At 32.6% G+C, this 26,712-nt stretch overlaps 1 protein-coding gene across 1 annotated transcript; it reads left to right on the top strand.

The window, feature by feature from the left end:
- Window positions 1-23,151: 23,151 nt before the first annotated feature.
- LOC126891593 (uncharacterized) lies at window positions 23,152-24,261 on the top strand. Its single transcript, XM_050660771.1, has one exon. The coding sequence runs from the start codon at window positions 23,152-23,154 to the stop codon at window positions 24,259-24,261; it is 1,110 nt and encodes a 369-aa protein (XP_050516728.1).
- The last annotated feature ends 2,451 nt before the right edge of the window (window positions 24,262-26,712 follow it).

The raw sequence follows: 26,712 nt of genomic DNA, 5'->3' as shown, positions 1-26,712 counted from the left end.
TAATTTGCTCTGAAAAATGAAAATATCTCAAAAACTAATAAATTTAGACATAGGGAATGTTATATGAAAATTAAAGTGCGGTAATGGTACTTTTCGATAGTGATATCAGGGTGTTTTATTTAAAATTACTGAGAAAATAATGTACTTGCGTTTTGACTCACCCTGTACTCAATATAAAAAAAATTAGCAATATCGATCATTTATGAAAATTCTGACAATAAATAAAAAAATATGGCATCAATAAGCATTTGCCGTTGTGCTTATTTTTATTTATACAGGGAGTTTGTTACGATTTTCATATAAAATTGGTTATAACTTTGTAATTACCCTGTATAACACAACAAAAGTTTTATATTTTTGTAATGGAGCGGATGGGTATAATGAAACAGCGGATGCACACATCGGGATAAAAAGAAACAAAAAAAGACAAGAATGGTATAACGAAGAATGCCATAACATGCTAAAAAAGAAGGTAGAAATGAGACAAATGTGGATAAGAACAAATAGACAGGATTATAGGGAAGAATACAATAGAATAATATATGATTGCAAGAAAAAAATAAGGAAAATTAGACGTGACTGGTTGGATGATAAGATAAGAGAAATAGAAAAAGAAAGTAAGAACAGAAACACAAAAGAATTCTATAAAAAAATTAGTGAGCAGAATAAAACTTTTAAAGGAAAGATAAAAGGCATAAAAGATAAAAATGGAAAAGTATCAGAAAACGATGAAGAGTATAAAGAAATTTGGACTAACTATTTTAAAGACTTATTAACAGAACAAGAAGATCAAGACCTAAATGAAAACATAGAAGAAGAGATGATGATGTTAGGAAACCAGCTAGAAATACCAACAAAAGAGGAAGTTGAGGAAATTATTAATAGCAGCCGTAATGGTAAAGCCTCAGGATCGGACTGTATCAATATGGAGCTTATAAAATAAGGTGGTGAAGAATTAAAAGATAAATTATACAATTTAATAAAAGACATATGGAACGAAGAAAAAATGCCGGAAGAATGGTACAAAGGACAAATTATTACGATTCATAAAAAAGGAGATCAACAGGTGTGCAATAACTACAGAGGACTGACGCTATTAAACACAGCATATAAAATCATGTCCGCCTTAATACAACGAAGACTGACCGAAGCTACCACGAATATCATAGGACACTATCAATGCGGATCTGTTAAGGGAAAGTCTACAACAGATGCCATACATACGATTAAACAAATTATGGAAAAAGCACATGGACATAAAATAGAAATTGAACTGCTTTTTATAGATTTTCAGCAAGCATTTGATATAATAAAAAGATCAAAATTAATGGTAGCTCTGAAAGAAATGGGAATACAAAATAAATTAAGAAGATTAATACAAATGACAATGAGTAGAACTGTAGTTAGCATAAAAACTCAAGTAGGCGACACAGAAGAATTTGTCATCAATAAAGGCGTGAGACAAGGAGATTCATTATCAGCAACTCTGTTTAATCTTGCCCTAGAATACATCGTCAGGAAGATCAACAAAGGCACCCTCCGAACGAGAGAAGGACAAATAACAGCATACGCTGATGATATTGTTCTAATAACAAAAAATAGAAAAACAATGGAACGAATGTTAAACAAATTGGTAACAGAAGGAAAAGTAATGGGATTAAAAATAAACCAAGAAAAAACCAAAATAATGAGATTTGACAAAAACTTTGAAAAGAGAAAGGTTAGAGTAGGAGAATACACTTTTGAAGAAGTCGAAAAATTTAAATACTTAGGAATATTAATAACAAACAATGGAGAAAGAGAAACCGAAATCAAAGAAAGGATTAGTACAGCAAATAAGAGCTTCCATGCAAATAAAAAATTACTTAAAAATAAGTTATTGAGTAAGAAATCAAAAATGAAAGTATACAAAACAATAATTCGACCGACGATGATGTATGCAGCAGAAACTCTTAGCATGACAAAAAAACAAGACGAAAACCTTAGAATACAAGAAAGAAAAATACTAAGAGCAATACTAGGACCAATAAAAATAAGTGACAATGAATTTAGACAAAGAACGAACCTTGAGCTACTGGATGAAATTAAGGAAGATATAGTGTGTAAAATAAAACAGCAAAGAGCAAAATGGCTAGGACACATATGGAGATCCGGATCAACTACGACGATATTCTCAATATTGGAATGGACACCAGCTGGCAAGAGAAGACGTGGAAGACCAAGATCTACATGGTTACAAGAAGTAGTAAGTGATCTCAACAAGGCGGGCATACGACATTGGAAAGAAAAAACCAGAAACAGGAAAGAGCGGAGAAAAATAACCGAGAAAATTAAATAACGAACATGAGGAATGATCTACCTCAAACCATAGATCTAGAGAGCGTAAGCGGCGTAACCCCTAAAGGGGTGTTTAGCCACTATATATATATATATAATGGAGAAGTTACGAAGATTTCGAATACAAAATAAAATACACGGTGTTCCATTTAAAAAAATTTAATTTGATCTACCACTATATTATCGAACATCCTGTAACATTCTAACTAATTTTGTAACGTGAAGCTCAAAGTTGGCTACAATTTTTGTTATTAACTTTTATCGCTATCCATTACTATAACGGATATACGGAGCTTTACCCGACTAATCAATCACCCTGTATAATAGCAGTTAAATATTGCATTGTTAGCTAGTTCTAAGCTATTCTGAAAATTTCAGGTACCTAGGTAGCCTAGAACTATTTTTAAAATGGATTACAAAATTTGCGGAGTCCGTGACACAGACCAAGCCAAGTATATAAAAACGTTTTAAAAATGGGTGCAAATGCATAATTACATTTTAAAATGTATCCAAAAGTTCATAAACATGTCAAAATAAGCATATTAAGGGCCAGATTTTGTTACTAGGGTGTTTTTGGGGTCGCTGATCACGACTACGCCATCAGAACCTCCGGACTCCCGGAATACCTGACGCCCAGTTTCACTGCTAAGACACGGAATCTTCTGTTATTTAGAGGATTTTCGGCATTACATTGATGCAAATAGATAACTAGGGCGGTTTTTGGGGTTGCTGAAAACGAATACTGCATCATAACCAACACCCGGAGCACCTGGTGTCTAGGATCACGTCATCTGGAGTTTCGAGCGATTTCTGAACTAAATTGATGGATGCAAACAGATTACACGGGTTTTAGAGGTTGCTGAACACGAATACGCCATCAGAACTGACCCCCGGAGTACCTACCTGGTGCCCACAGTAACTGCAAAGCTGATGGTGTATTGATTTTCAGCTACCCCAAAAAGCCTCGAGTAACAAAATCTGACATTAAAACACTTATTTTGACACGTTTATCCACTTTTGGATGCATTTCATGCAATTTAAAATGTAACATTTCACCAATGTTTCTATAGTACCTAGGCTTTTTTCCTGACATCATCCTGAATGCCATGCAATGGTATACATTTTACATTTACAATGGAATAAAAATGGTATTCATTTCTATTTTTTATTAGTATTACTCCTTTGAGTAACATAGTCCATTTTCCGTTGGAATTTTCCGCGCTGAACAGGCGGGGTCGTGAATTGCAAATTTTACAATTCCCTCTTGTCTTCTTCGCTTCAGCATCCATCTGGCTTGCAATTTTTAGAAGTCATGGAGGTGTTACCAGGAAAATGATCCAATAAGTTTTCAATTAAATATTTTTTAAAAATATTTTTTAAAAATATTTTTAAATATTTTTATTAGGACGAAAACTTTGACTTAGCAGATGCCGCTAGGCATCTTCTACCATCATGTCAGTTGCAATGCGGGGACTAATAGAGTGGAAAATTTAAACTTCGGCTGATATAGCAACCTATGCATTCTCTGAGGAGCCACTAAAAGTTCTGGTTGCGCTCACTGAACTAAGTAAAAATTAAGACAGTTTTGGCTTGGCATTGCAACTGAATAAAAATAGTATACAGTTTTATTTCAAAAAGTTTCAATTCTCTAGTACTGTATTTAAAAATCAATTTATTTTGTGCTAAATGCCCTAGTCTAAACATTTAGTCCAAGTAATGAAGCTTACAATAGAACAAAATCTCGAAATTTTTACAGAATGGATCGATTTGCTTGAAAATTTGTAGTAGATAGTCCAAGGATAAAAATCTATATGATGTCGAAAGGAGCTTTTACCATGGGGGTGGTTGCCACCTTATCTCGGGGGTGGAAATTTTTTATTATATTTTGACCGCAAAAGTTGATAAAAACATTCATTCTAAGGAAAAAATGTTCTATACATTTTTTTGATAACATTAATACTTTTCGATATATTCGCTATCGAAAGTGTTAGTTTTATATCGAAAAAATCAATGTTTTTAATCAGTTTTCTGCTAATAACTCAAAAAGTTTTCATTTTATCAAAATAACTTTACTTAATAAAAATGTACCTTTTGAAAAAAAAAAACAAATCCTGTCTATTTAATTTTTTAAAAACCAATAGTAATCGAGCTATACTTTTTTATACGTTAGCTCTTCTTCATCAAATGCTAAATATTGTAGATTCAAAGTCAAACCACGGGAAAACTATGCATTTTTCGAGGATAACTTATTTAAACAAATTTAAATCATTTAAAAATATCTATCTCCAGAAATAAAAAACAGTCTCTAGCTCAAAAATTAAGTGACTTATAATGAAAAGAATGTCAGTCCCTATTTTTTCAGCAAAAAATTGATCGGAAACAACCCCTTATCACCAGCCTAATTAAAATTAGTTATTGACCCTATTTGGTCTTCTTTATTTATGTATTATTAATAGGTTCTAGAAGTTTCACTGGCTTAAAATTATTAGTTTTTAATAAAATGGAGTTAAAAGCGATTAACTAATTTTTGTAGTTTGGTTAAAATGTCTTTTTCTTCGAAATAGAAAGATTAGCATCAGAGATACGAAAAAATGTTTAAACATGAAATTGTAGTTTATTTAATTCTCAAGAAATTGGTTTGAAAAAATTTTTCCTACGGCAAAAATTGAATGAGCTATTGACAATTAAAACTTATAATAACATGCAAAAACCACCTTTACCAACCCTTTCAAAGTCACCTCTTTTTGACACTAAGGATTTTTAAAAGGATAGAATATTAATAGCCTCATAAAAACCTATAAAATTCTTTATCACCAAACTTTCTAAGATAAAAAATAAAAAAGTTGCGGTTAAAAAATCAATATATTTTTTTTGAAAAAAAAAAAAAGAGAAATTCAATTGGAAGCATAATAATGTAAGTTAGCGGTGATTTTAGTCATTGGCCTTATTCATTCTTCTTTATTTATGTATTATTAATAGATTCTAGAAGTTTGACTGGCTTTCAATGATTAATTTTTAAAAAACTGGAGTTAAAACCGAATAACGAATTTTTGTGGTTTGGTAAAAAATGCCATTTTCTTCAAAATAGAAAGATTAGCATCAGAGATACGAAAAAATGATTAAATATGAAATTGTAGATTATTTAATTTCCAAGAAATTGGTTTAAAAAAATTTTTTCTGCGGCACAAATTGAGTGAATTGTAAATGAGTACCTATACCGAAAAACATTGATTTCTTAGATATTAAACAAAAATTTCTACCCCCGAGATGGGGTGGCAACCACCCCCATTGTAAAAGCGCCTTTCGACATCATATAGATTTTGATCCTTGGACTATCCACTACTTATTCTCAAATTTTTAAGCAAATTGATCCATTCTGTAAAAATTGCGAGGTGAAAAGCTTCAGTTCCTGGACTAATTTAAAGTCGACAAATCGACTTTTTTTATATAAAATTCTTATTTATACTTACAATAAGCCAGTATATATTTTATAGCCACATTCAAAGAAATTACAGTTTTCTGGTAGTTTTCTTTTAACATTAAATAAAAGCTAAGCAGATTGTCAAGTTGACGATGTGCAACATTAAGTTCAAGCTCTTGTATATCATCCAAAACTTTATTTATATCTTCGAACAGTCCCCTGAATATCTTATGGTACATAAGTATCAGAACAGCACTATATATTAAACTATATTGCAAGAAGATAGAGGCAATGGATGTTCCTATTTGAGCTATAAAGTTTTGTAAATTTAGGTTCAGATAACATCTGTATACACCAAATAATACCATATGAGTGAATGAATAGGCCATAAAAGTATTGGAAAATGTAACCAACTCTTTTGTCGTTTCACCATCTATGAGTGAATGGATACAGAACTCCTTACGGCTGTCCACCAATTTCATAAGTAAGTCCAGACTATCGAAATGAAAATGGATGGCGAAATACATTGTAATTATACCGACTGAAGCAGATATAGATAGTAACAGTTCTTCAAAGTCGTATGCATTCTCTAGTATTGATGTGTATCTGGTTAGTTTGGTTAGTCTGTAATACACGGCAAAAATAATCAACGCAAATGATAGCATACATACTAAAAGTGATTGGTTTCTCTTAACGTGAGGCTTCATGCCCATCACAACATGTCGACAGATTGGTTTCGTTGTGAATATAACTGGAAAGCCTAATTTGTATATAGGTCTTAGAACACATGATACGCAGTTATTAACTGTTGACATATTTTTTTCGTAATGTTATTCTTTATTTCAGGGTTGACAATATATATTTTTTAACTATATGGATAAGCGCACTCGTACACCAAAGCAATATCCAAATGCAAGATGAAACACTCAACATCCCATAAATATCAGCAGTTAATATGTACCCCTTGAACGCACTTAAAACTACCTATACTCCGGTCAACTTACGCATCCGAGGCTACAAAAATTACCATCAAGCTGAAAATTGGCAGGGTTGTTCAAAATACCATCATAAATGAAATCTAAAAGTCCTCATAAATCCGACCCGTGCTAATAATTTTACGCGGGGTCAAAGGTCACCAAATATGGTTTTTAGCGATTTTCAGCAAAACGGTAAGTTTTATCGTAAAATTAGTTCTAACAAAAAATGTAGATTAGATAATTATCTATAAAAAATGCCTTTTTCCTTTTTTTCCTAAGAGTCACCGTTTTTGAGATATAACGATTCAAAAAGTGGTAATCGTCATAATATGCGCACACGTTTCTACACCACCTTTGAGGTAGTGTACTTAGCGCGTTTGTTAACGTGGTTTTCGCAGTAGGCCTATTCCACGGATCTGTTATGATTCTGTTTAATTTAAAGCTATTTAATAATTGATATTGGCAAGGGTTAAAAATGATAAAAGTTATATAAAGCGGTATAAATTTAAAAAACGGGAAATTTATCAAACTGGTTCATAATTTTCTAATACTTCTGCTTCCCTTGTTCTTCTTCTCATTGTTCTTCTTCATCTTCTAGTTCTTCTTCTTCTTGTTCTTCTTCTTCTTGTTCATCCTGGGTGCAAGTAAATTGTCCCAATAATGATACATCGCATGGCTCCTCGATAGAATCAAATGAATCCTCAATTGTTGGTGATTCAACATTAGAGCACGACCGGTTTTGACAATTAGTGCATGCTACCGAACAAAACAGTCCAACTTTTTTGCAACCACATTTAGCGCTACATCCCTTTTTACAGTTGCAAAAAATTGTGTTGAGGAGTTTTTCCGGCGCAGGGGGAGTAAAGTTTGAATTGGTTCTAATGAACTGTCGACTAATTTCCATCCCCAGTCTTTTTGAACTTGGTAATATACCCGAAAAAGATGTTGATGAGCAGCCGCTGAGGTTGGAGGAAGACAAGATAACTGCACTTGTTTTTTGTTTCGAGTACTTTTAAAAAAACATGCATATCGAAACTTTTCTAAGCACGTAGTTTTCTTAGGCGCTCCATACATAGAGAGAAGAAAGCTAATTCCGTTGGAAATCACTTCTTGTGGAGTTGAATTAGTTTTTTTTAAACTTCAGCACATTCAAGTAAATCTTGTTTTTCAAACATTTTAAAAACAGTCGTTTTACCCCTCCTGAAAAATGCCGATGCCGTATCACAGCCAGTTATTGCGTGTGAAAATAGTATATGATTTTGACATTTTGCAAAAGTAAATACACTTTGCGATGAATATATTTCCGATTGGTGGTAAGCTTTTCCAGGTTTTAAAAAAAGATAGTTTTTTCGATTGGAGTTCTACCAGTGAGTAATACGCACAAGTTCTGTAGTCGGTACAGTTCGGCTATTCCTATTCCGTTCCGTGGAACCCTAAGTTCGTTTTACGGCTACTGCTAGCGTCAATTTCTCGCCCGTGGAGCCGTAGCCTTAACCTTTTGCAGTCGAACGCGATGACAAGTAAAGTGTCGTACAAGCCGTTGGCATGCATTACATGCCTACTGAACTACGCGTCACTGTTTGAGCCATGAAAGTGCACTGAGGTCGTCGTGGCCATTTAATCAATATAATATTTATAAAAACATTCAGCCCTATTCTGTAACTTTTAACAAATCGAATAAAAATGACAAAGTCAAATCGTAATTACCCGAAATCGGAATGTTGGATATCTATCGCGTCGTTTTCGTGTTTGGATTGGCCTTCCGCAACTCACATCATAATCAGTGTAAATCGAAAACGCCAAGTTCTATTTGACGCGCTCAGGAGGTGGCAACACTGAACTGCAAAGGGAAATAAGTGTTCTGTGCGAAGAATTCATCAACACAAGAACAAGAAGAAATTTTGGTTTGTTTTGGACAATGAACTGTCAACACCGATGGAATGGGCAAGAAGTGAATTTAATGACGCCAGGATGACATAGCGCTAGTCAGGGAAGGAGGGAAGATAATCGCCATCTTTCGTATACAAAAAATTTATATAGTAATCAGCGTTGCCAGCTTGCGTAGAAAGCGTCTAGAGGAATTTTTATAAGCAGAAATGGTTGGGGAGGGACAATTATGAGATATAAGGGGTCATGGTAAATTAAATTTGCGTATATACATAGAACTGTATAATTATACTCTCATATAATCGAAGACGATAGGACCTATGAATTATTTCCAGGGCCTTCTGTTGATAAGTAGTAAAATTTTGGTTTGCTGTTCTCTACATTTGACATTAAAATGCGGCAAAAATTTAAATTTAAGGGGTATGAGCTTCAATTTTAGGGAATTTCAGTTTCTAAATGGGGGATTTATAAAATCACATCTGGCAACTCTGGTCATTATGATAATATCCAACCAATGAAGAAGTCAAATTTTCCCTGGCAAGCTCTGTCTCTCTCTAGGACCTCTCACTTGTATGTTGGCCGCAATCTCGCTTCACTGTTTGAATGGGATGGGGCCATTCCATCTGTGTTGACAGTTCATTGGTTTTGGATGATTTTGGTTAGGTTTGACAAATTCAACACAACAAGAATAAAAAATGGCAAGCAGAATACCGATTGGGAACATAAACATCAAAGAAAAAAACATTTTCTGAGCATTTAAATTACATACTTATTTTACTTAAGGACGGCTTAAGTAAGTACTTATTTTACTTTACTCCTCTTGATTCCATTTGGAACATAGGGCCTCTACAGTCCCCCTCCATTCATCTCTGTTTCTGGCCAGGGCTTTCACCACTTTCCATTGTCTTCTAGTTTTTATATTTAATATTTCTTTTCCAGGATGTCATTGGTCTGCCTTGTTTTCTTTTTCCAGTTCGTTGGTATTGGTAATCGAGGGCTTGTTTGGTTATATGATCTTAATTTTTCCTTAATGTGTGTCCAATAAACTTCCATTTGCGTCTATTTATCGTTTTGGCTATCGGCTCTTGATTAGTTTTTCTTTCTCCAAAGTTCCTTGTTACTTTTCCGATTTGGCCAATATATTTGCAATAATATTCGTCTAAGGCATCTATTTACAAATGTTTGAACCTCTTGTATAATCTTTTTCTCTATTTTCCAAGTTTCTCCTGCATATAGCAAAATGCTCTTTACATTAAATGTATACTCACATTTGTACCTCGTCCTCCCTACAGGGCGCCTCAAACTTAACATAAGAAAAACATTTCTTTTCTTCCACCCGGTAAAGTACAAAAAAAGTTTGAGTAAACCTTTGCATAACTGTGTAAATACTAAAGAAAAATCTAAAATAATAAAAATAAATAGCGGAATCCGTTAATCTGTTCACGAAAAAATCTACTATGAAATTTCAGCAGAATTTTCTATATCCCTAACTTTTGACGAGCGGTTTACGTTAAGACATTTTTGACCAGTCGTATATCATATAAAATTCAATTATCTTTATTTTATTTCTATACGACTTTGTCCCAAAACGAAACGTTTTAAAGTTATAAGCAAAGAAAACAGAAAAAAATCGATGTTTTTCGAAATTTTCAAATATTTTAATTTTTTTATTAATGTTCAGGGAATATTTGAGAAGGAGCATAAGTCAATTATTATTACTGAAGGTGTCACCTACCTTTATCTGCAAAAATTCGAATACCACCTCTCACATCCAAAAATAGACGTTTTTTTACAGATTAGTCCTGGTCTAGAGGTCGAGATGAGTTACAAAATACCAATTCCTACAAATTCCGATCCGACTTGCTGATCTCTATTCGATTTGACTCATTTGTATTCGATTTGTAGTTAAAGAATAGGCCTGAATATATTATACAAAAAGCAGATTAACAAACACAAAATTGAACAGGCGAAAGAAGAATGGTTAAAAAAACAATGCGAAAAATAGAACAGAACCAAATAAAATATGATATCTTTAACACATAAAAAAAGTAAAGAATTTCTTTAAGCAAATTAAAACAATCGAAAAAGAAAAACGGGAATACTAGAAGATACAACAGATACAACAGTGAACATATGAAATCAGTGACACACAATTTGGCTGTAGAAATGGTATGAGCACACGAGATGCTTTGTTCGGCTTGAATGTGCTGGCCCAGAGATGCATGGACATGAATCAGGATATGTACTTATGTTTTGTAGACTTTGAAAAGGCATTTGATAAAGTTCAACATAAGAAGCTTGTAGATATATTAAAAAGCAAAAATATTGACAGTCGTGACATGAAAATTATATCTAATATATATTGGAATCAAACTGCCAAGGTTAGAGTTGACAACCAGGATACCCAAGATATCAAAATACAGAGAGGAGTCCGTCAGGGTTGTGTGCTGTCTCCACTACTTTTCAATGTCTACAGTAAAGTGGTATTTCAAGAAGCGCTCTCAGATTCAATAGAAGGTATATCTATCAATGGAGAAATTTTGAACAACTTACGTTTTGCAGACGATACAGTAATAATAACAGATAACAACAATGATTTACAGAACGTAATGCAACGCCTTAATGAACGCTGTCATGAGTACGGACTCAAGATGAATTTAAAGAAAACTAAATGAATGATCATAACTAAATCAGCACACGTAAACATCCAATTAACTATTGAATATACTGTGATTGAGAGTGTGGATAACTACAAATACTTAGGAACATGGATAACATCAAATGTAGACCAAACCAAAGAAATTAAGATAAGTATTGAAATAGCAAGTGCATCATTCATTAAACTTAAAAAGTTTCTTTGTTGTCGGGATATAAGGTTAAAACTACGCCTAAGGATGCTTCGATGTTACGTGTTCTCTACTCTTCTTTATGGCTTGGAAGCGTGGACGTTGAAACAAGTCCATTTGAATAAGTTGGCCGCCTTTGAATTTTAGTGTTACAGAAGAATCCTACGAATATCATGGATTCAAAGAATGTCGATCATGGAAGTAACTAGAAGGATAGGAAATCAACCGGAAATAATACTAACTATCAAAAGACGAAAACTTGAGTACTTGGGACATGTGATGAGAGGGCAAAAATACTCATTATTACAACTTATTATGAAAGGCAAAATCCGAGGAATGCGAAATGTGGCATATTTAGAGCGGCAGTCAACAGGGTCCGCATTGCCATGATGATTTCCAACCTTCGATAGAAGTTGGAACTTAAAGAAGAAGAAGAAGATACAAATGGGTTTGTGTTAAATAAGAAAAATTAAAGAGATTAAAAAAATACATCAATTAATGGTTCATTAAGAGAGGAAGTTAAAATCAAAAGAGAACCAAAAGAGGAAGTTAAGACTAAATCCCAGTCGAAAGTTTAAAATGCATAAAAGGATTAACTTTAGACATCATAATAGAATTGTTTAACACAGTTTACAAAACAGGACACATACCGTAATAATGGTTACTTTCCACGTTTTGTGCTATCCCTAAAAATACCTGTCCTATCCCTAAAAAATAAAATACGTAAATCCCTGGAAGAAAGATTAAATAGTCAGTTTGTGTTCAGAGACAGACTAGCGATCAGAGAGGCGTTACTTATTTGCTTTTATTGTCTATCTATCTATAAGCGAGGTTCCTACAGCCTCTGCCGCTTCTCGCACTTCGACCGCCATCGTTTTCTGTCCATCCATTCGTCTTCTTTGATGGCTCTATCTTTCATGATGTGCCGTACATTTTCTTCCCAGGCAACTGAAGGTCTTCCCCTTTTTCTTCTTTGGTGTGGTATGTAATTCAAAGCTTTCTTTGGCCATCTATCTTCATTCATTTGTTTCACGTGACCATACCACACTAGTTGTCTAGTTTCAATTCTATCTATTCTATCTATACAGTAGGTGTCCTCCTTCTAATATCTTCATTCCTGATGTGATCTTTATTAGATATACCACACGCTCTCCTTAGATAATCCATTTCTACTACTTCTATTCTTTTTCTGTCTTTTTTGTCATCTGCCAAACTTCTGCCCCATAGGTCATTAAGATACTCTGTCTTTGACATATTCATATTGAGGCCCCATTTTTCATATTCTTTCTTTAGTTTTCTAAACATGTAGTCCGTGTCTTCCTCATCATTCGCTACGACCACCTGATCATCCGCAAAAAACAAAGTTGTTAGACATTTACCACTGTCTATGTCTATTCCCATTCCGGATACTTGTTTCCTCCACTGCTCTAGCGATGATTGAATATATATTTTAAATAAAGTCGGAGACAGACAACATCCTTGTTTAAGCCCCTTTGATATAGGGAATGGTTCAGATATAAAGTTTCCTTTTATTGTTTATTTTATTGTGATAGCTCTAAAATGCATGGATATGCATGTGGACGTGCAGGTTTATTACGTTGATTTTGAAAAAGCATTTGACAAAGTAAGAGTAAAAAATTGGTCCAAATTTTAAAGACAAAAACTTAGACAAAAGGGACTTACGAATAATACCAAACCTTTATTGGAACCAAAGAACACAAATTGTAATAGATAACGAACCCAGTCCAGAAACTGAAATAAGGAGAGTTGTTAGGCAGGGATGTATTATGTCTACATTACTATTTAATGTATATAGTGAAGCCATTTTTGAAGAAGCATTACTATCTCAAAGTGAAGGAATAAAATTGACGTAAGATCTATTAACAACATAAGATATGCAGATGACATCGTGATTATGGCAAGCTCTGCTGAACAACTCCAACTACTACTAAACAAAGCAAACAGTTTGTGTGAGGAATATGGACTGAAATTGAACGTAAAAAAGACCAAATATATGATAATAACTAAGAAAACAAACATACAAACATGCATACATTTGGGAAATGTACGGATTAAAAGGGTCGATAAATAAAAATACCTAGGAACCTGGATTTCAGACAATACTGATCAAACAACAGAAATAAGGTCCAGGATAGAAATAACAAGGAATGAGTTTGTAAAAATAAAAAGAATTCTCTGCAGCAAAGACCTTAGATTAGAACTGAGATTAAGAGCTTTGAGATGATACGTGTTCTTAATATTGCAATATGGACTTGAAAGCTGGTAATTGAAATAAATTACTTTTAATGGGAAATAAGCCACAATTTTACCAAAAAATTATTTTATTAACGTTCCGAAGCCCAAATCGGGTTTCAAAATACAAAATACTACTAAAATAAACAAAAATGTTGTTGCTAAGTAAAAAAAATTCTTCTAATAATTTATTTAATCTGACTCATTTATATTGGCAATTCAGACGTATATTATACATTTTAAAGTAGAAGACTTTAAAATGATATCGCCAATATTTATGAGTTGCGTTCCTGGGACGACTTTACTAAAAGATAGTTCATTCGATTACATGAAATCAATCCCAACTCAAGAATATCTGTCACAAAAAATCATAGCATGTGATCTGTCTTTAAAAAGACAACCAAATGCAACGATGACAATAAAATTCTCGCGTTAGAGATTCCATAGTAAATCACGAGGGAAAACCAGGAAAAAACCTCGTGATATTATTCCTACATCGTAAGTATTTGGTCTTACATTTAATTTACTTTCAAAAAACTAATACCAAATTCTGACTTTAATATGTTTAAATTATAAATAATATTAATACCCCAGGCTGTGGGTGGAAAAACTTGATATAATTCAGGAATTTTTGAAACCTATCAGGTGTTGTAAAGGATGATGCCAGGAATAACTTCTACTAAAATGTGACCAAAAATATTGTGAGCTTTTTTTTATTGCGATTTTCACGTGTTAAATTTGCAATTTTTAAAGATTTTTAATTTTGCAGCTTAGGATATTGATTTTAGAGAAAAACTTTTTAATAGAAAGTTGTAGTAAATTAAAAAACCTACAATTTGAGCTATGATAAGTTAACTTTATTCTCGTTTATTGGTTATTGCAAAACAGCCTGCGAAAAGTCCAAAATGGCCGTTTTTTACAATTGCGTTATTTATTGTACAAATATTTTTTTTATTTTTTAAAGCTTTAAAATGAAGATCTTTCAATTCCAAAAACAAAAAAAATTGTAAGGCCGGATTGACGAATTTGTTGCTTAAATATTATAAATTGTTTATCCCAAAAGGTCAAAGGTCCAAGGCTATAACTTTTTGAAAAAAAAATCGTAGAGAGTTGGTGGAACATCCAATCTCCTTCTAAAGAGTTATATTTTTATATTCTGATGTAAACCTCTAATTTTTGGGTTTGAAAATAAAGGGGCAAATTTCGTTATAAAACATTTAGAGCTGAAGCGGCCCTGTACATCCTATGAGTTTTTAACTTACAGATTATGAAGTTGCTGAAGACGGAACGAAGATTTATAAAAAAATAAAAAAATTTTACAACCAACTGAAGCCGAGCTAATTGTTTCTTTTTTCTTAAATCGTAGTGCCTTTATTTATAACAATTAAGAAATTATTTTACAGTAATTGACTAAAGAAAGACCTATATTATCTTAAAATAAAAATTATTATAAATTATAGTTACATTTAATTATTAAAAATTATTTTTAAAATCGGCGCTTTTGCGAGCGGCCGAATTTTGCAAATCGCCCGGCTCGCTTCAAATCCGCGCGCTCGGAAAATTTTTACGGAACTTGTATTAAATTTTGACCGAAAACAATTTAATAATATTACCATTATATTATACAGTCTATTTACCACTGTATTTGTTTTTCTTGATAAACTTTTATATGTGAAATCTCAATTCTGAAGAAAGAATATTACAAAAATGATACATATACATTCATATGTATATGAAATATATAACTATATTTTTAATTTTTTCATTGTTATATAAATATAATAATAATAATGTTACTTCTTATTATAAAATATAAAACTTTTTCTTCTTGTAGTGACTATCCGTTTTGGATGTTGGCAACCATCATGGCAATTTGGCAAACCCCATTTGGAAACTGAGAATAAGGAAGGCGAACCTTGCTAGAAAATTTACGTACGTCGAGTAACACAACAACTACAAATCTTTTTAGAGCAGCAATACCGATTTAGTGTGCAAGTATAGATTGCCATGATGGTCGCCAACATCCAAAACGGATAGTCACTACAAGAAGAAAAAGTTTTATATTGTATAATAAGAAGTAACATTATTATTATTATATTTATATAACAATGAAAAAATTAAAAATATAATATTTCATATAATATAATATGAAGTCGAGGAAATGAACCTGAAAAAATGACAAAACCTCGCAATTTTTTCGTCCAGCATCGATTTGTACAAAAATTTGGGTTTAGGCTCATTACACCCTCTAGTTCATTTTCTATATTGAGCTGTTGTACGCTTTTGGTTTTTTAAGGGTGAAAACTACCCCTTATTGTAAAAAATTATAAAATAACATTTTAAACTTTAATATTGTCAACATTTGGTTCTTATTAGTTACATATTGATTGTTTTATTCTTTAAGATATACTATCATAATATTTCAACCCTTAAAACCACCCTTGTTGGAGTCATATATAAAAACTTTACTTATCCTAAAAGAATAATTTCGGCTTGCATCGATTTACATAAAAATTTGGGATTACGATCATCTTTCCCTGTACTTCATATTCTATATAATGCTTAAGGGCGTTGATTATTTTTAGGGGTGTAAACTACCCCCGTATTGTCAAAAATTATATAAAAACATTGTAAACTTTAATATGGTTAAAATTTGGTTTTGATTGGTTAAATAATATTTCAACCCTTAAAAACCACCCTTAATAATATTACAGTTTTTATAATTAGATATTTTAATAGATCTATACAGAAAAAAAGAAGAATCAAAGAATTACAAAAACATCTATTTACACAAAAATACGAATATACAAATATGTACAAATACAAATACAAATAGTTTTTTAGGCATCTTCCAGTATACGAACCGGTTCTGTGGTATTATACATACATTGAAAATTATCCATAAGCGGACTATCTGAATTTTTCGAAAAAAAAATTCGTTTTATAAACATAGCTTCTTCATTTTTGGCGATAAAAAGTTTTTTCAAAATTGACTTTGTAGGATTTTTGAAGAGTTATAAGACTGTGTAAACTAAATTCCGTAAGATCCTTTAGTTTTTAATTAGGGTGGGTTTAAAGGGCTCGAATAAGGGGGTGTTTGCTCGTAAATAGAGGTTTTAAACAGCTATATCTCGCTAACTGTTCATTGTAATGAAAATCTATGCACAAGGGAATTTTAGTTATTAAAAAAGCTACAATTTAGTAGTACATAATTTTTTTCGTATCTCCAGTATTTTCGGAGATATTTTGAAGTAAAAGGTGAAAAATGGGAAATTCCAAAAAATTAATTTTTTTTAAACTCCAATTTTTATAAAATTATGCCTTTTAAATAGGTCACACTTCTTGGGTGTATTGATAATACAAATATAAAAGGAATTACAGAAAGGTGAAGACCAATTTTTAATTAGGAGGTTAGTTAGGGGGTTGTTTTCACTGATTTTTTCATAGAGAAAAGCAGGTACCGACCTTTTTTTGATCATAAGTCGCTTAATTTTCAGGCTAGAAACTTTTTATTATTATTTTTTTAAAGGGCTAACTGTATACTTGAAAAAAGATTATTTAAGTTTTCTTCGAAAAATGCAAAGTTTTTCCGTTATTTTACTTTGAATATTTCAAATTATGCATTTGACGAAAAAAGCTAACTTTTAACATGCCATATCTCGGTTTGTATTGGTCTTCACAGTTTTTGATATTCACAGTTTTTTTGATTAAATGCATATTTTTCAAGGTATTCTCAAAAAACCCTCTAAAAAAGTCGATATTTTCATCGAAAAACTGTTACTTTCAAGCGCGAATAACTCGAAAAATATTAATTTTACGAAGAAAATGTAAAAAACATTTTTTTCTTAGAATCACTTTTTACATCGATTTACATGGTTAAAATGTAATAAAAAATTCACGCCCCCGAGATGGGGTGACAACCACCCCCAAGGGTTTAGCGTACAGCGGCATGATATAGAAAATGATCCTTGGACTATTCCCTACCTTTTGTGAAAATTTCAAGTAAATCCATGCTGGACGAAAAAATCGCGAGCCAAAATGCTTCATTTCCTCGACTAATTTATCATTTTTGTAATATTATTTCTTCAGAAATGAGATTTCACATATAAAAGTTTATAAAGAAAAACAAATGCAGTGGTAAATAGACTGTATATTATAATGTTAATATTATTAAATTTTTTTCGGTCTTTCTTTTAAAGTCTTTCTTTAGTCAATGACTGTAAAATAATTTCTTAATTGTTATAAATAAAGGCACTACGATTTAGGAAAAAAGAAACAATTATCTCGCCTTTAGTTGGCTGTAGAAAATTTTTATTTTTTTATAAATCTTCGTTTCGTCTTCAGCAACAATAATCTGTAAGTTAGAAACTCATATGATGTACAGGGCCGCTTCAGCTCTAAATGTTTGTAACGAAATTTGCCCCCTTATTTTCAAACCCAACATTTAGCTCGGCTTCCGTTGGTCGTAGAATTTTTTTATTTTTTTATAAATCTTCGTTTCGTCTTCAGCAACAATAATCTGTAAGTTAAAAACTCATAGGATGTACAGGGCCGCTTCAGCTCTAAATGTTTATAACGAAATTTGCCCCCTTATTTTCAAATGCCAAAATTAGAGGTTTAAAAATGATTTACGCATTTTTTTTTACATCAGTATATGAAAATATAACTCTTTAGAAGGAGACTGGATGTTTCGCCAACTCTCTACGATTTTTTTTCAAAAAGTTATAGCCTTCGACATTTCACCTCTTGGGATAAACAATTTATAATATCTAAGCAACAAATTTCTTACATTTATCCGGCCTTACATTTTTTTATGTTTGGAATTGAAAGATCTTCAATTTAAAGCTTTAAAAAATAAAAAAAATATTATTTTTACAATAAATAACGCAATTGTAAAAAACGGCCATTTTGGAATTTCGCAGGCTGTTTTGCAATAACCAATAAACGGAATTAAACTTACCATAGATCAAATTGTAGGTTTTTTAATTTACTATCACTTTCTATTAAAAAGTTTTTCTCTAGAATCAATATCCTAAGCAGCAAATTAAAAATTGCAAATTTAACAAATGAAAATCGCAATAAAAAAAAGCTCACAATATTTTTGGTCACATTTTAGTAGAAGTTATTCCTGGCAGCGTCCTTTAAAACACCTGATAGGTTTCAAAAATTCCTGAATTATATCCTGAAATCGACCTATTTTTCACCCACAGCCTGGAGTATAATAATACATAGATATACAATAAGTAATACTAAAATATAAAATTTGTACTAACTCGATATGTTATTAGCTTACTAATTGTGGTATTTTCTTTTTATTGACTTCTTCTTTCAGTATGGGTTACCACATCTTACTGCATTCTACCGAGGAATTTGCGACACAATTGGTTTCATTTAGCATAATTAGAGCCGCTTCTTTGATTTTTCTGTTTTTACTATCTGATTTTTCAGGACTATATGTGGCTACTCATACTGAAAGAAGAATTCAATAAATTTTATATTTTAGTCTTACTTATTGTATATCTATATATTATTAATATTATTTATAATTTAAACATATTAAAGTCAGAATTTGGTATTAGTTTTTTGAAAGTAAATTAAATGTAAGACCAAATACTTACGATGTCGGGATAGTATCACGAGGTTTTTTCCTGGTTTTCTCTCGTGATTTACTATGGAATCTCCAACGCGAGAATTTTACTATCATTGTTGCATTTGGTTGTCTTTTTAAAGACAGATCACATGCTATGATTTTTTGTGACAGATATTCTTGAGTTGGGATTGATTTCATGTAATCGAATGAACTATCTTTTAGTAAAGTCGTCCCAGGAACGCAACTCATACATATTGGCGATATCATTTTAAAGTCTTCTACTTTAAAATGTATAATATACGTCTGAATTGCCGATATAAATGAGTCAGATTAAGTAAATTATTAGGAGAATTTTCTTTTACTTAGGAACAACATTTTTGTTTATTTTACTAGTATTTTGTATTTTGACAACGAAACCCGATTTGGGCTTCGAAACGTTAATAAAATCATTTTTTTGGTAAAATTGTAGCTTATTTCCCATTAAAAGTAATTTATTATAAAATTGACAAGAAAATAGCTTTAGAACAACTGGTAATTGAAGTAAGACCACATAAATAAGCTACAGTCGTTTGAGATGTGGTTTTACAAAAGGATGCTTAGAATAGAATGGACACAGAAGAAAACGAACACGGAAGTATTGCGAGAAATGGTAAACACAATATAGATAATAAAGTTACAATATCTGGGACACATAATGAGGAGACAGCAATATGAAATGCTAAGACTGATAATACAGGGAAAGATAAGAGGTGGAAGGAGTATAGTAAGAAGGAGAGTGTCATGGTTGAAGAATTTAAGGGACTGGTTTAAATGCAGTTCTATAGCACTTTTCAGAGCAGCGGTAGATAGAGTAAAGATAGTGATTGTGATATCCAACGTCCGATTAGACGGCACTTAAAGAAGGAGAAGGGCATGGGATACGCAATAATCAACACAGTAAAAATAAGAAAGTTACAATATCTGAGACACGTATTAAGGGGCTAGCGATATGAAATGACAAGGCTCATAACACTGGGGAAAATAAGATAAGATAGGAGTATACGAAGAAGGAGATTGTCATGGTTAAAAAGTTTGAGGTACTGGTTTAAATACAGTTATATAGAACTTTTTAGAAAAGATAGTAGATGATGGTGAAATTTGAACAACTTTAGTTTGCGATAATATAATTTTAAAACTTTGATTACTAATGTGTATTGAAGCGTTTAGCACAAAACTAGATATAGTTTGCTTGAAATCAAGTATAAATAATATCGACAGAGTTTAGGTAAACATGTGGGTCCATGAATATTAGTCTAATAACCCACAATTTCCTGGATATCTAGACATTAACTTATAATCCAAATGGTCTCGAACAAACAAAGAAGGCAAAAATATTTACACTTGTATAACAAAGAACTTTTTATAATACTACGTATTTTTATTTATAAAGCAAAATATCATTTTCAATAATCACTTTTATATAATTAAGAGTGGAGCTGCAAATATTTTACAGATTTCCCTACTTTTTCTTTCTGTGCACGGCAAATTCTTCTTATTCTTCTTCGTCTAGCCATTCACGTCCACATCTGAACATAAGCCTCTTTAAGTCTTCCTTGCCATTTCTTTTTGTTGTACGCTACTTGTAGCCAATTTTTCCCGGCAGTTCGTTTCAGATCATCTGTCCATCTCATAGGAGGTCTGCCTCTGGGTCTTTTGTGTTTGTATGGTCTCCAGGTTAGAATTGTTCTGTCCCATTTGTTAAGATCGCTCCTAGCTACATGTCCAGCGTATTCCCATTTCAATTTGAGTGATTTTTGAACCACATCGGTGACTTTGGTTTTCTGTCTTATCCATGTGTTTGTTTTCCTGTCTTTAAGTGGTATGCCAAGCATTGCTCTTTCCATCGCGTGTTGAGTGACTCTGAGTACGTTAATATTCTTTTTTATGATTGTCCATGTTTGTGCCCCATATGTTAATATCGGAATAATGCATGCATCAAAAACTTTAGATCTAAGATGTAGTTGAATTTGCTGATTTCTGAGTATATAGTTCAGTTTGCCGAATGCTGCCCATGCTAACTTTCTTCTTCTTTTTTTTTCTTCCGTTTGAATTTCCCTATTTAGTATTATTTTTTGTCCTAAGTATATATATTCTTTAACTTTTTCTATAACTTTTTTGATTATTATTGTCATCGTTTCTTCGGAGTGCATGACTTTTGTTTTGTTTAAATTCATTTTCAGTCCTATTTTAGAAGATTCTGTGTGTAGTTCTGAAAGCATGGTTTGCAGTTCTTGTAGGTCAGTAGCTATCAGGATTATGTCATCCGCAAATCGTAGATTACTAATCTACGGCAAAATACGTGTAGTAAAATTCTCACTGGTATGGAGATTTAAACATTATTTGACAATGACATTGTCATCATTAATAGAGATAGTTTTGAATGTTCTTGGATAATCGTTACTCACTATTAATTAAGGGCTTCTCCTCATCAAAAATCCAAAACCTCGATTAGCCCAGTATATGAACGGGAAATACGGCGATACCGAAATAGCGGCGATAGATAAGCCGGAAATAAATAATTGATGGATTCGACCGTTACTTGATGGAAGTTCATTTTATCTCACAATAAAACACTGAAAACTTTTGTTTTCTATACTTCCACAAAATTTATTAATTACAACTATGTAACTACAGCTGTTTCGGCAGAGTGCCTTTCTCAAGTGATGAGAATCACTTGAGAAAGGCACTTCAGTTTGCATCTGTCTATTCATACTTCTATTATCAGTTCATCTCACTCCTTTCTTCTTATCATTTTCCCTCTACAAATACTACTGCCAAAGTTGTATTTTATTACTTCAGCTTTTCCAACGAGAAACTATTTTCTTTTTATCCTCATTTTTTGTCACAGTAACTCACTTTGTGTTCAATTAGCTACAATTTCTTTTTCTCTTTTCTACTTCTGTTAAAGTTTATCATTCTCTTTACTTTCACTCCAACAGAAGTTCTCATTTTTGTTACACGGTTACGACACTAAACTTGTGATCGGGCAATCTGTGATAATTTCCCAGCCTTCCATATTTTTTTTTGAAAAGAACAAACCTTTTGTTTTGAATATTTGAAATAAAACAAAATAACATAATGAAATATGTATATTTAGTTATACTTACACTAGTTTGTAAGGATTATTTTGAAAAAGATATTACAAATTGTATTGTAACAAGAACATACATCACAACATTGGCGATTATCTAAAAAAATAAACATATAACTTCTTTCAAGACAAAATACTTTGATGAGGATGATGATGATCAGTCCTGGATTTGTCAATAGGCCATATAGGCCGCGGCCTATGGGCGGCAGCGTCTTAGGGGCGGCAGATTTTACAGGAAGCTCACTTAATTATAGAGAATAAAGGTCAAACAAGTTCACAGGTTGTCTCATGGTTTTTTATACTAATACGTTAAATTCTCATAGAAACTCACATATCGAAAATTATCAATCCTAGGTATTTTTACCGTTTTTATCTACATAATAATATACTAATAATATCTACTATACTATTATTGTGTGACTGTATCTGACTGATGGATAACAGCAGCGGGGCGACGACGCGGCGGGAGCAGTGACTCAATGCAGCCGAACATGAGCCGAACCACCTCCATTTCCTACCCGCGCTCGACATTCGACAAACCGCCCGCACAGTTCAAAGCGGCAGTGTTTTGCAAGCATCGATTGCATACGCTATGCTCGAGTCGCCTCGCTATTATCTATACAAAACACATAACGACTACTTACTTCTGAAGAAAAAATCAGTGATTCTCACTGGCCGCTGAGTCTTGTCCAGAAGCCTGCCGCTTTTTCATGTTGCTGGAGGAGGTATATACTTTCTTCGTGAAGTCAACCGAACGTTGGAAAAAACTGATAAATGAGATAGGAAGAGGAAAGAGGCTCAAGAGAGTGAATCTAACTCGTTGGTCGGCTAGAGCAGATGCCTGTAAAAGTCTAAGAGATTCTTGGGATGAAGTAGTAACAGTTTTAAAAATTATTGAAAATGACACTACAGAGAAACCCGTCCCGCGAAATGAGGCAAAAGGAATTCGCATTAAATTAGAAAAACTTGAAACTGCTTTCATGGTCGTATTTTGGAATGCTATTTTGGAGAGATTAAATAAAGTGAGTATTCAGATTCAGAGCTCATCTGTAGATGTTTTGACGGTATCTGATCTCTATGGATCTCTAGTAGAGTTTACAATAGCAGAACGAGACAACTTTGACTATTTTGAAGAAAAAGCAATTGAGATGAGCGCTCTTAAGCAATATCAAGGTGAAAAAAAGAGGCAACCTAAAAGAAAAAAAATGACGGATGAAACATCGAATGAAGAACCTGAAACACCCTACGGCTCCAGAGATTTTTTCAGAGTGGACACCTTTTTGGTCATCCTTGATAGACTGAGGGCTGAAATAGAGAGAAGGCATAATGCTTACTTAAACTTTAAAGAAAAGTTTTTATTTTTAACAAAAATTACTGAATTTTCAACACAAATAGTTACCGAAAAAGCCCAGTCGCTGGTGAAATATTATACCAATGATTTAGAGGAAGATTTGGTTCAAGAATGTGTGCATTTTCACAGTTACATTTCCTCTAGTAATGTTGCAGAATGTGCAGTGAAGCCTAGATCAAACTCATTGCTCAGTCTCTCAACGTTTTTGAGGAATCACTCGCTGTCTAATGTTTACCCTAACTTAGATATAGTTCTCCGCATCGCACTTTCGACTCCGGCTACGAATTGCTCTGGGGAAAGAAGTTTTTCCTGTTTAAAACGAGTAAAAAATTATCAAAGGCCTTCATTGTCTCAAGAAAAAATGAATTCTTTGGCTCTTCTCTACCTAGAAGCAGAGATAATGAACACTATAAACTATGATGATATTATAAATGATTTTGCTATTAAAAAGTCCCGTAAAAAATTGTAATTATTGTTTCCTTAAGCCCTTCCTAATGACTAATTCATTATTTTGATCAACCTTAGTTCGTTTCTTACTACATATGGAAAATTATTATTTTAGTAAGGTACATGGGGCGGCGCAAATAAAGTGGCCTACACTCGTAAACAATATAAATCCGGCACTGATGATGATGATGATGATGATGATGATGATGATGATGATGATGATGATGATGATGATGATGATGATGATGATGATGATGATGATGATGATGATGATGATGATGATGATGATGATGATGATGATGATGATGATGATGATGATGATGATGATGATGATGATGATGATGATGATGATGATGATGATGATGATGATGATGATGATGGTGATGTTTGGCGTGGAAACATTTGCCACATATTTTTGAATGTTTATATTATCATATTTTAAGTTATATTTATGGTATATTTAGTAATTGAACCGTGACTGTTACAAATTTAAATTATCTATATATCTAAGTACATATATGTATAATATATGTATATAGATAATTACATATGAGTTCAAATATTGAACAATATATTACAAATTACATAATATATTATTTTTAATAAAAGATTTTAAATAATAATTTAAAATTGTAACATATTATGAGAGACAAGTGGAAATAAAATAAAGACAAGACTAATAAAAGACCATAGCTTTAAATAAGTTAAATAGTTGTAAATACCTACCGAGGAATATGCATCTTTTCCAAGAACAATAATATTATTTACAGTTAATTCTAGTTTGTCCGAAGTTAATGCTGTTATTACCATTTCAACCTGAAATTTATAGAATAATAATTTGTTATATTAAATTGTATTTACTGTTTATTATATTTTAACTAAACAACTACCAGCTCATGTAAAAAAAACACTTTTACTAGGGCTAGGGCCAGCATAAGAAAAAAGACAAACGATAAAAACGAATAAAGCAAAATAAACAATAGAAACTCATATAATGAGTGGATTGTTATGAAAGAATAGACAAAAAAGCATTACTCGACTTAAGGTTTTATATGTATAAGTCTTGCATTTGCAAAAAATCGATTTTTGTATTTTATTCCATGTGAAAGTAAAGGGTGATTCAATGAAAGTTTAGTTATCATGGAGACGTGGTCTTGTGAACAACGCGCATTTGCTGTGAAAGCTTATTACAAAATGTTACAAGACTTGGGTTAGGAACTTTGAAAGTAGTGCTTCAACATCGCAAAAAAGAGGTGGCAATGTCAGAACTGCTCGCACACCACAGAATATTGAAGCGGTGCCAAATTCATTACACGCGAGTCCTCGAAGATCCCTGCGACGACTCGCATGTAATGAATTTGGCACCGCTTTAATATTCTGTGGTGTGCGAGCAATTCTGACGCTGCCATCTCTTTTATGTGATATTGAACCACTACTTTTAAAGTTCCTAACCCAAGTCTTAATTGTTATGTTAGACGGAACTACAGCGCGGGGCGGCAAATGGTAGTGTAAACGAAATGCTCGTTCTACACGCACAAACCTTTCATCATTTTGTAATAAGCTTTCACAGCAAATGCGCGCTGTTCACAAGACCACGCCTCCATGATAACCAAACTTCCCACTCTAGATTCACAACGTTTACGTCGCAAGCACGCGACTTCTCTATTTTATCGTCAGCTGCGTTGTCAAATCGTACCGTTTCACTGAATCATCTTGTATAATAGTTTAGGAGTATTCACACCTTTGAAGTAAATTCGAGCACAATTACCGGAGCTATAGAGATCTGAATACAGCGCGGTCGGTACAATTCCACAGAGATATCTAAAACTGCCAAGTTTTAATTCAGTCAATTTGTACTCTATGGGCTCCTTAGTGGAAAAGTTTTGGGGTAGTTCTGATTTTTTTCATTATATATGTGTTTTGGGCTGCTGAATCTGAATATGAGGTTTGCGGACAAAATTTCTTGACGGAACATTAAAAAAATCGCGAAAAAATCAAGAAATTTCTGCTTTTTTCCGCTTTTTTGCTAAAATCTGGAAAACTATTAACTTTTAGTGAATGGTCTGTCAACGGAAATTAAAGTACTTACAATTCTCTACAAATATCACTATTTTTTTTTTAGACGAACCGTTCGGTCTGAAGTGCAAGTTAAAAATTGCCAATTTTTAACGGTCTCGGCAAAACCCACATTTTACATTCCAAAACTTTATTTTTTATAAGATTGCTGTCATTTGATAAATTTCTCCCAGTTTTCTGCACAAATAATAAATGTTAGTTCGTTTGATATGTCTCTCGTGACAGCTTCCGTGAATCCATTCCATCATAAGAGGCCGGGAATGTATCTGCGTTTCCCTTAGAGCCACAGAATATCAGGCACAGATAGAGTCACAGTTTCAGTTGATTTGAACATTTCCTTCGGATCTGTTATCTTGATTTCTGATAAACCTTGAGGTTTTGTCCTTTTAAAATGGAT

The sequence above is a fragment of the Diabrotica virgifera genome, chromosome 9 (assembly GCF_917563875.1).
Source record: "Diabrotica virgifera virgifera chromosome 9, PGI_DIABVI_V3a".
NCBI lineage: Eukaryota > Metazoa > Arthropoda > Insecta > Coleoptera > Chrysomelidae > Diabrotica > Diabrotica virgifera.
Note: the sequence above shows the minus strand (reverse complement) of the source record. Positions and strands in the feature narration are given on the sequence as shown.

What these genes read in the sequence shown, in the direction of transcription:
- LOC126891593 (XM_050660771.1), top strand. Translation starts at nt 23,152, where the DNA reads ATGTTGCTGGAGGAGGTATATACTTTCTTCGTGAAGTCAACCGAACGT.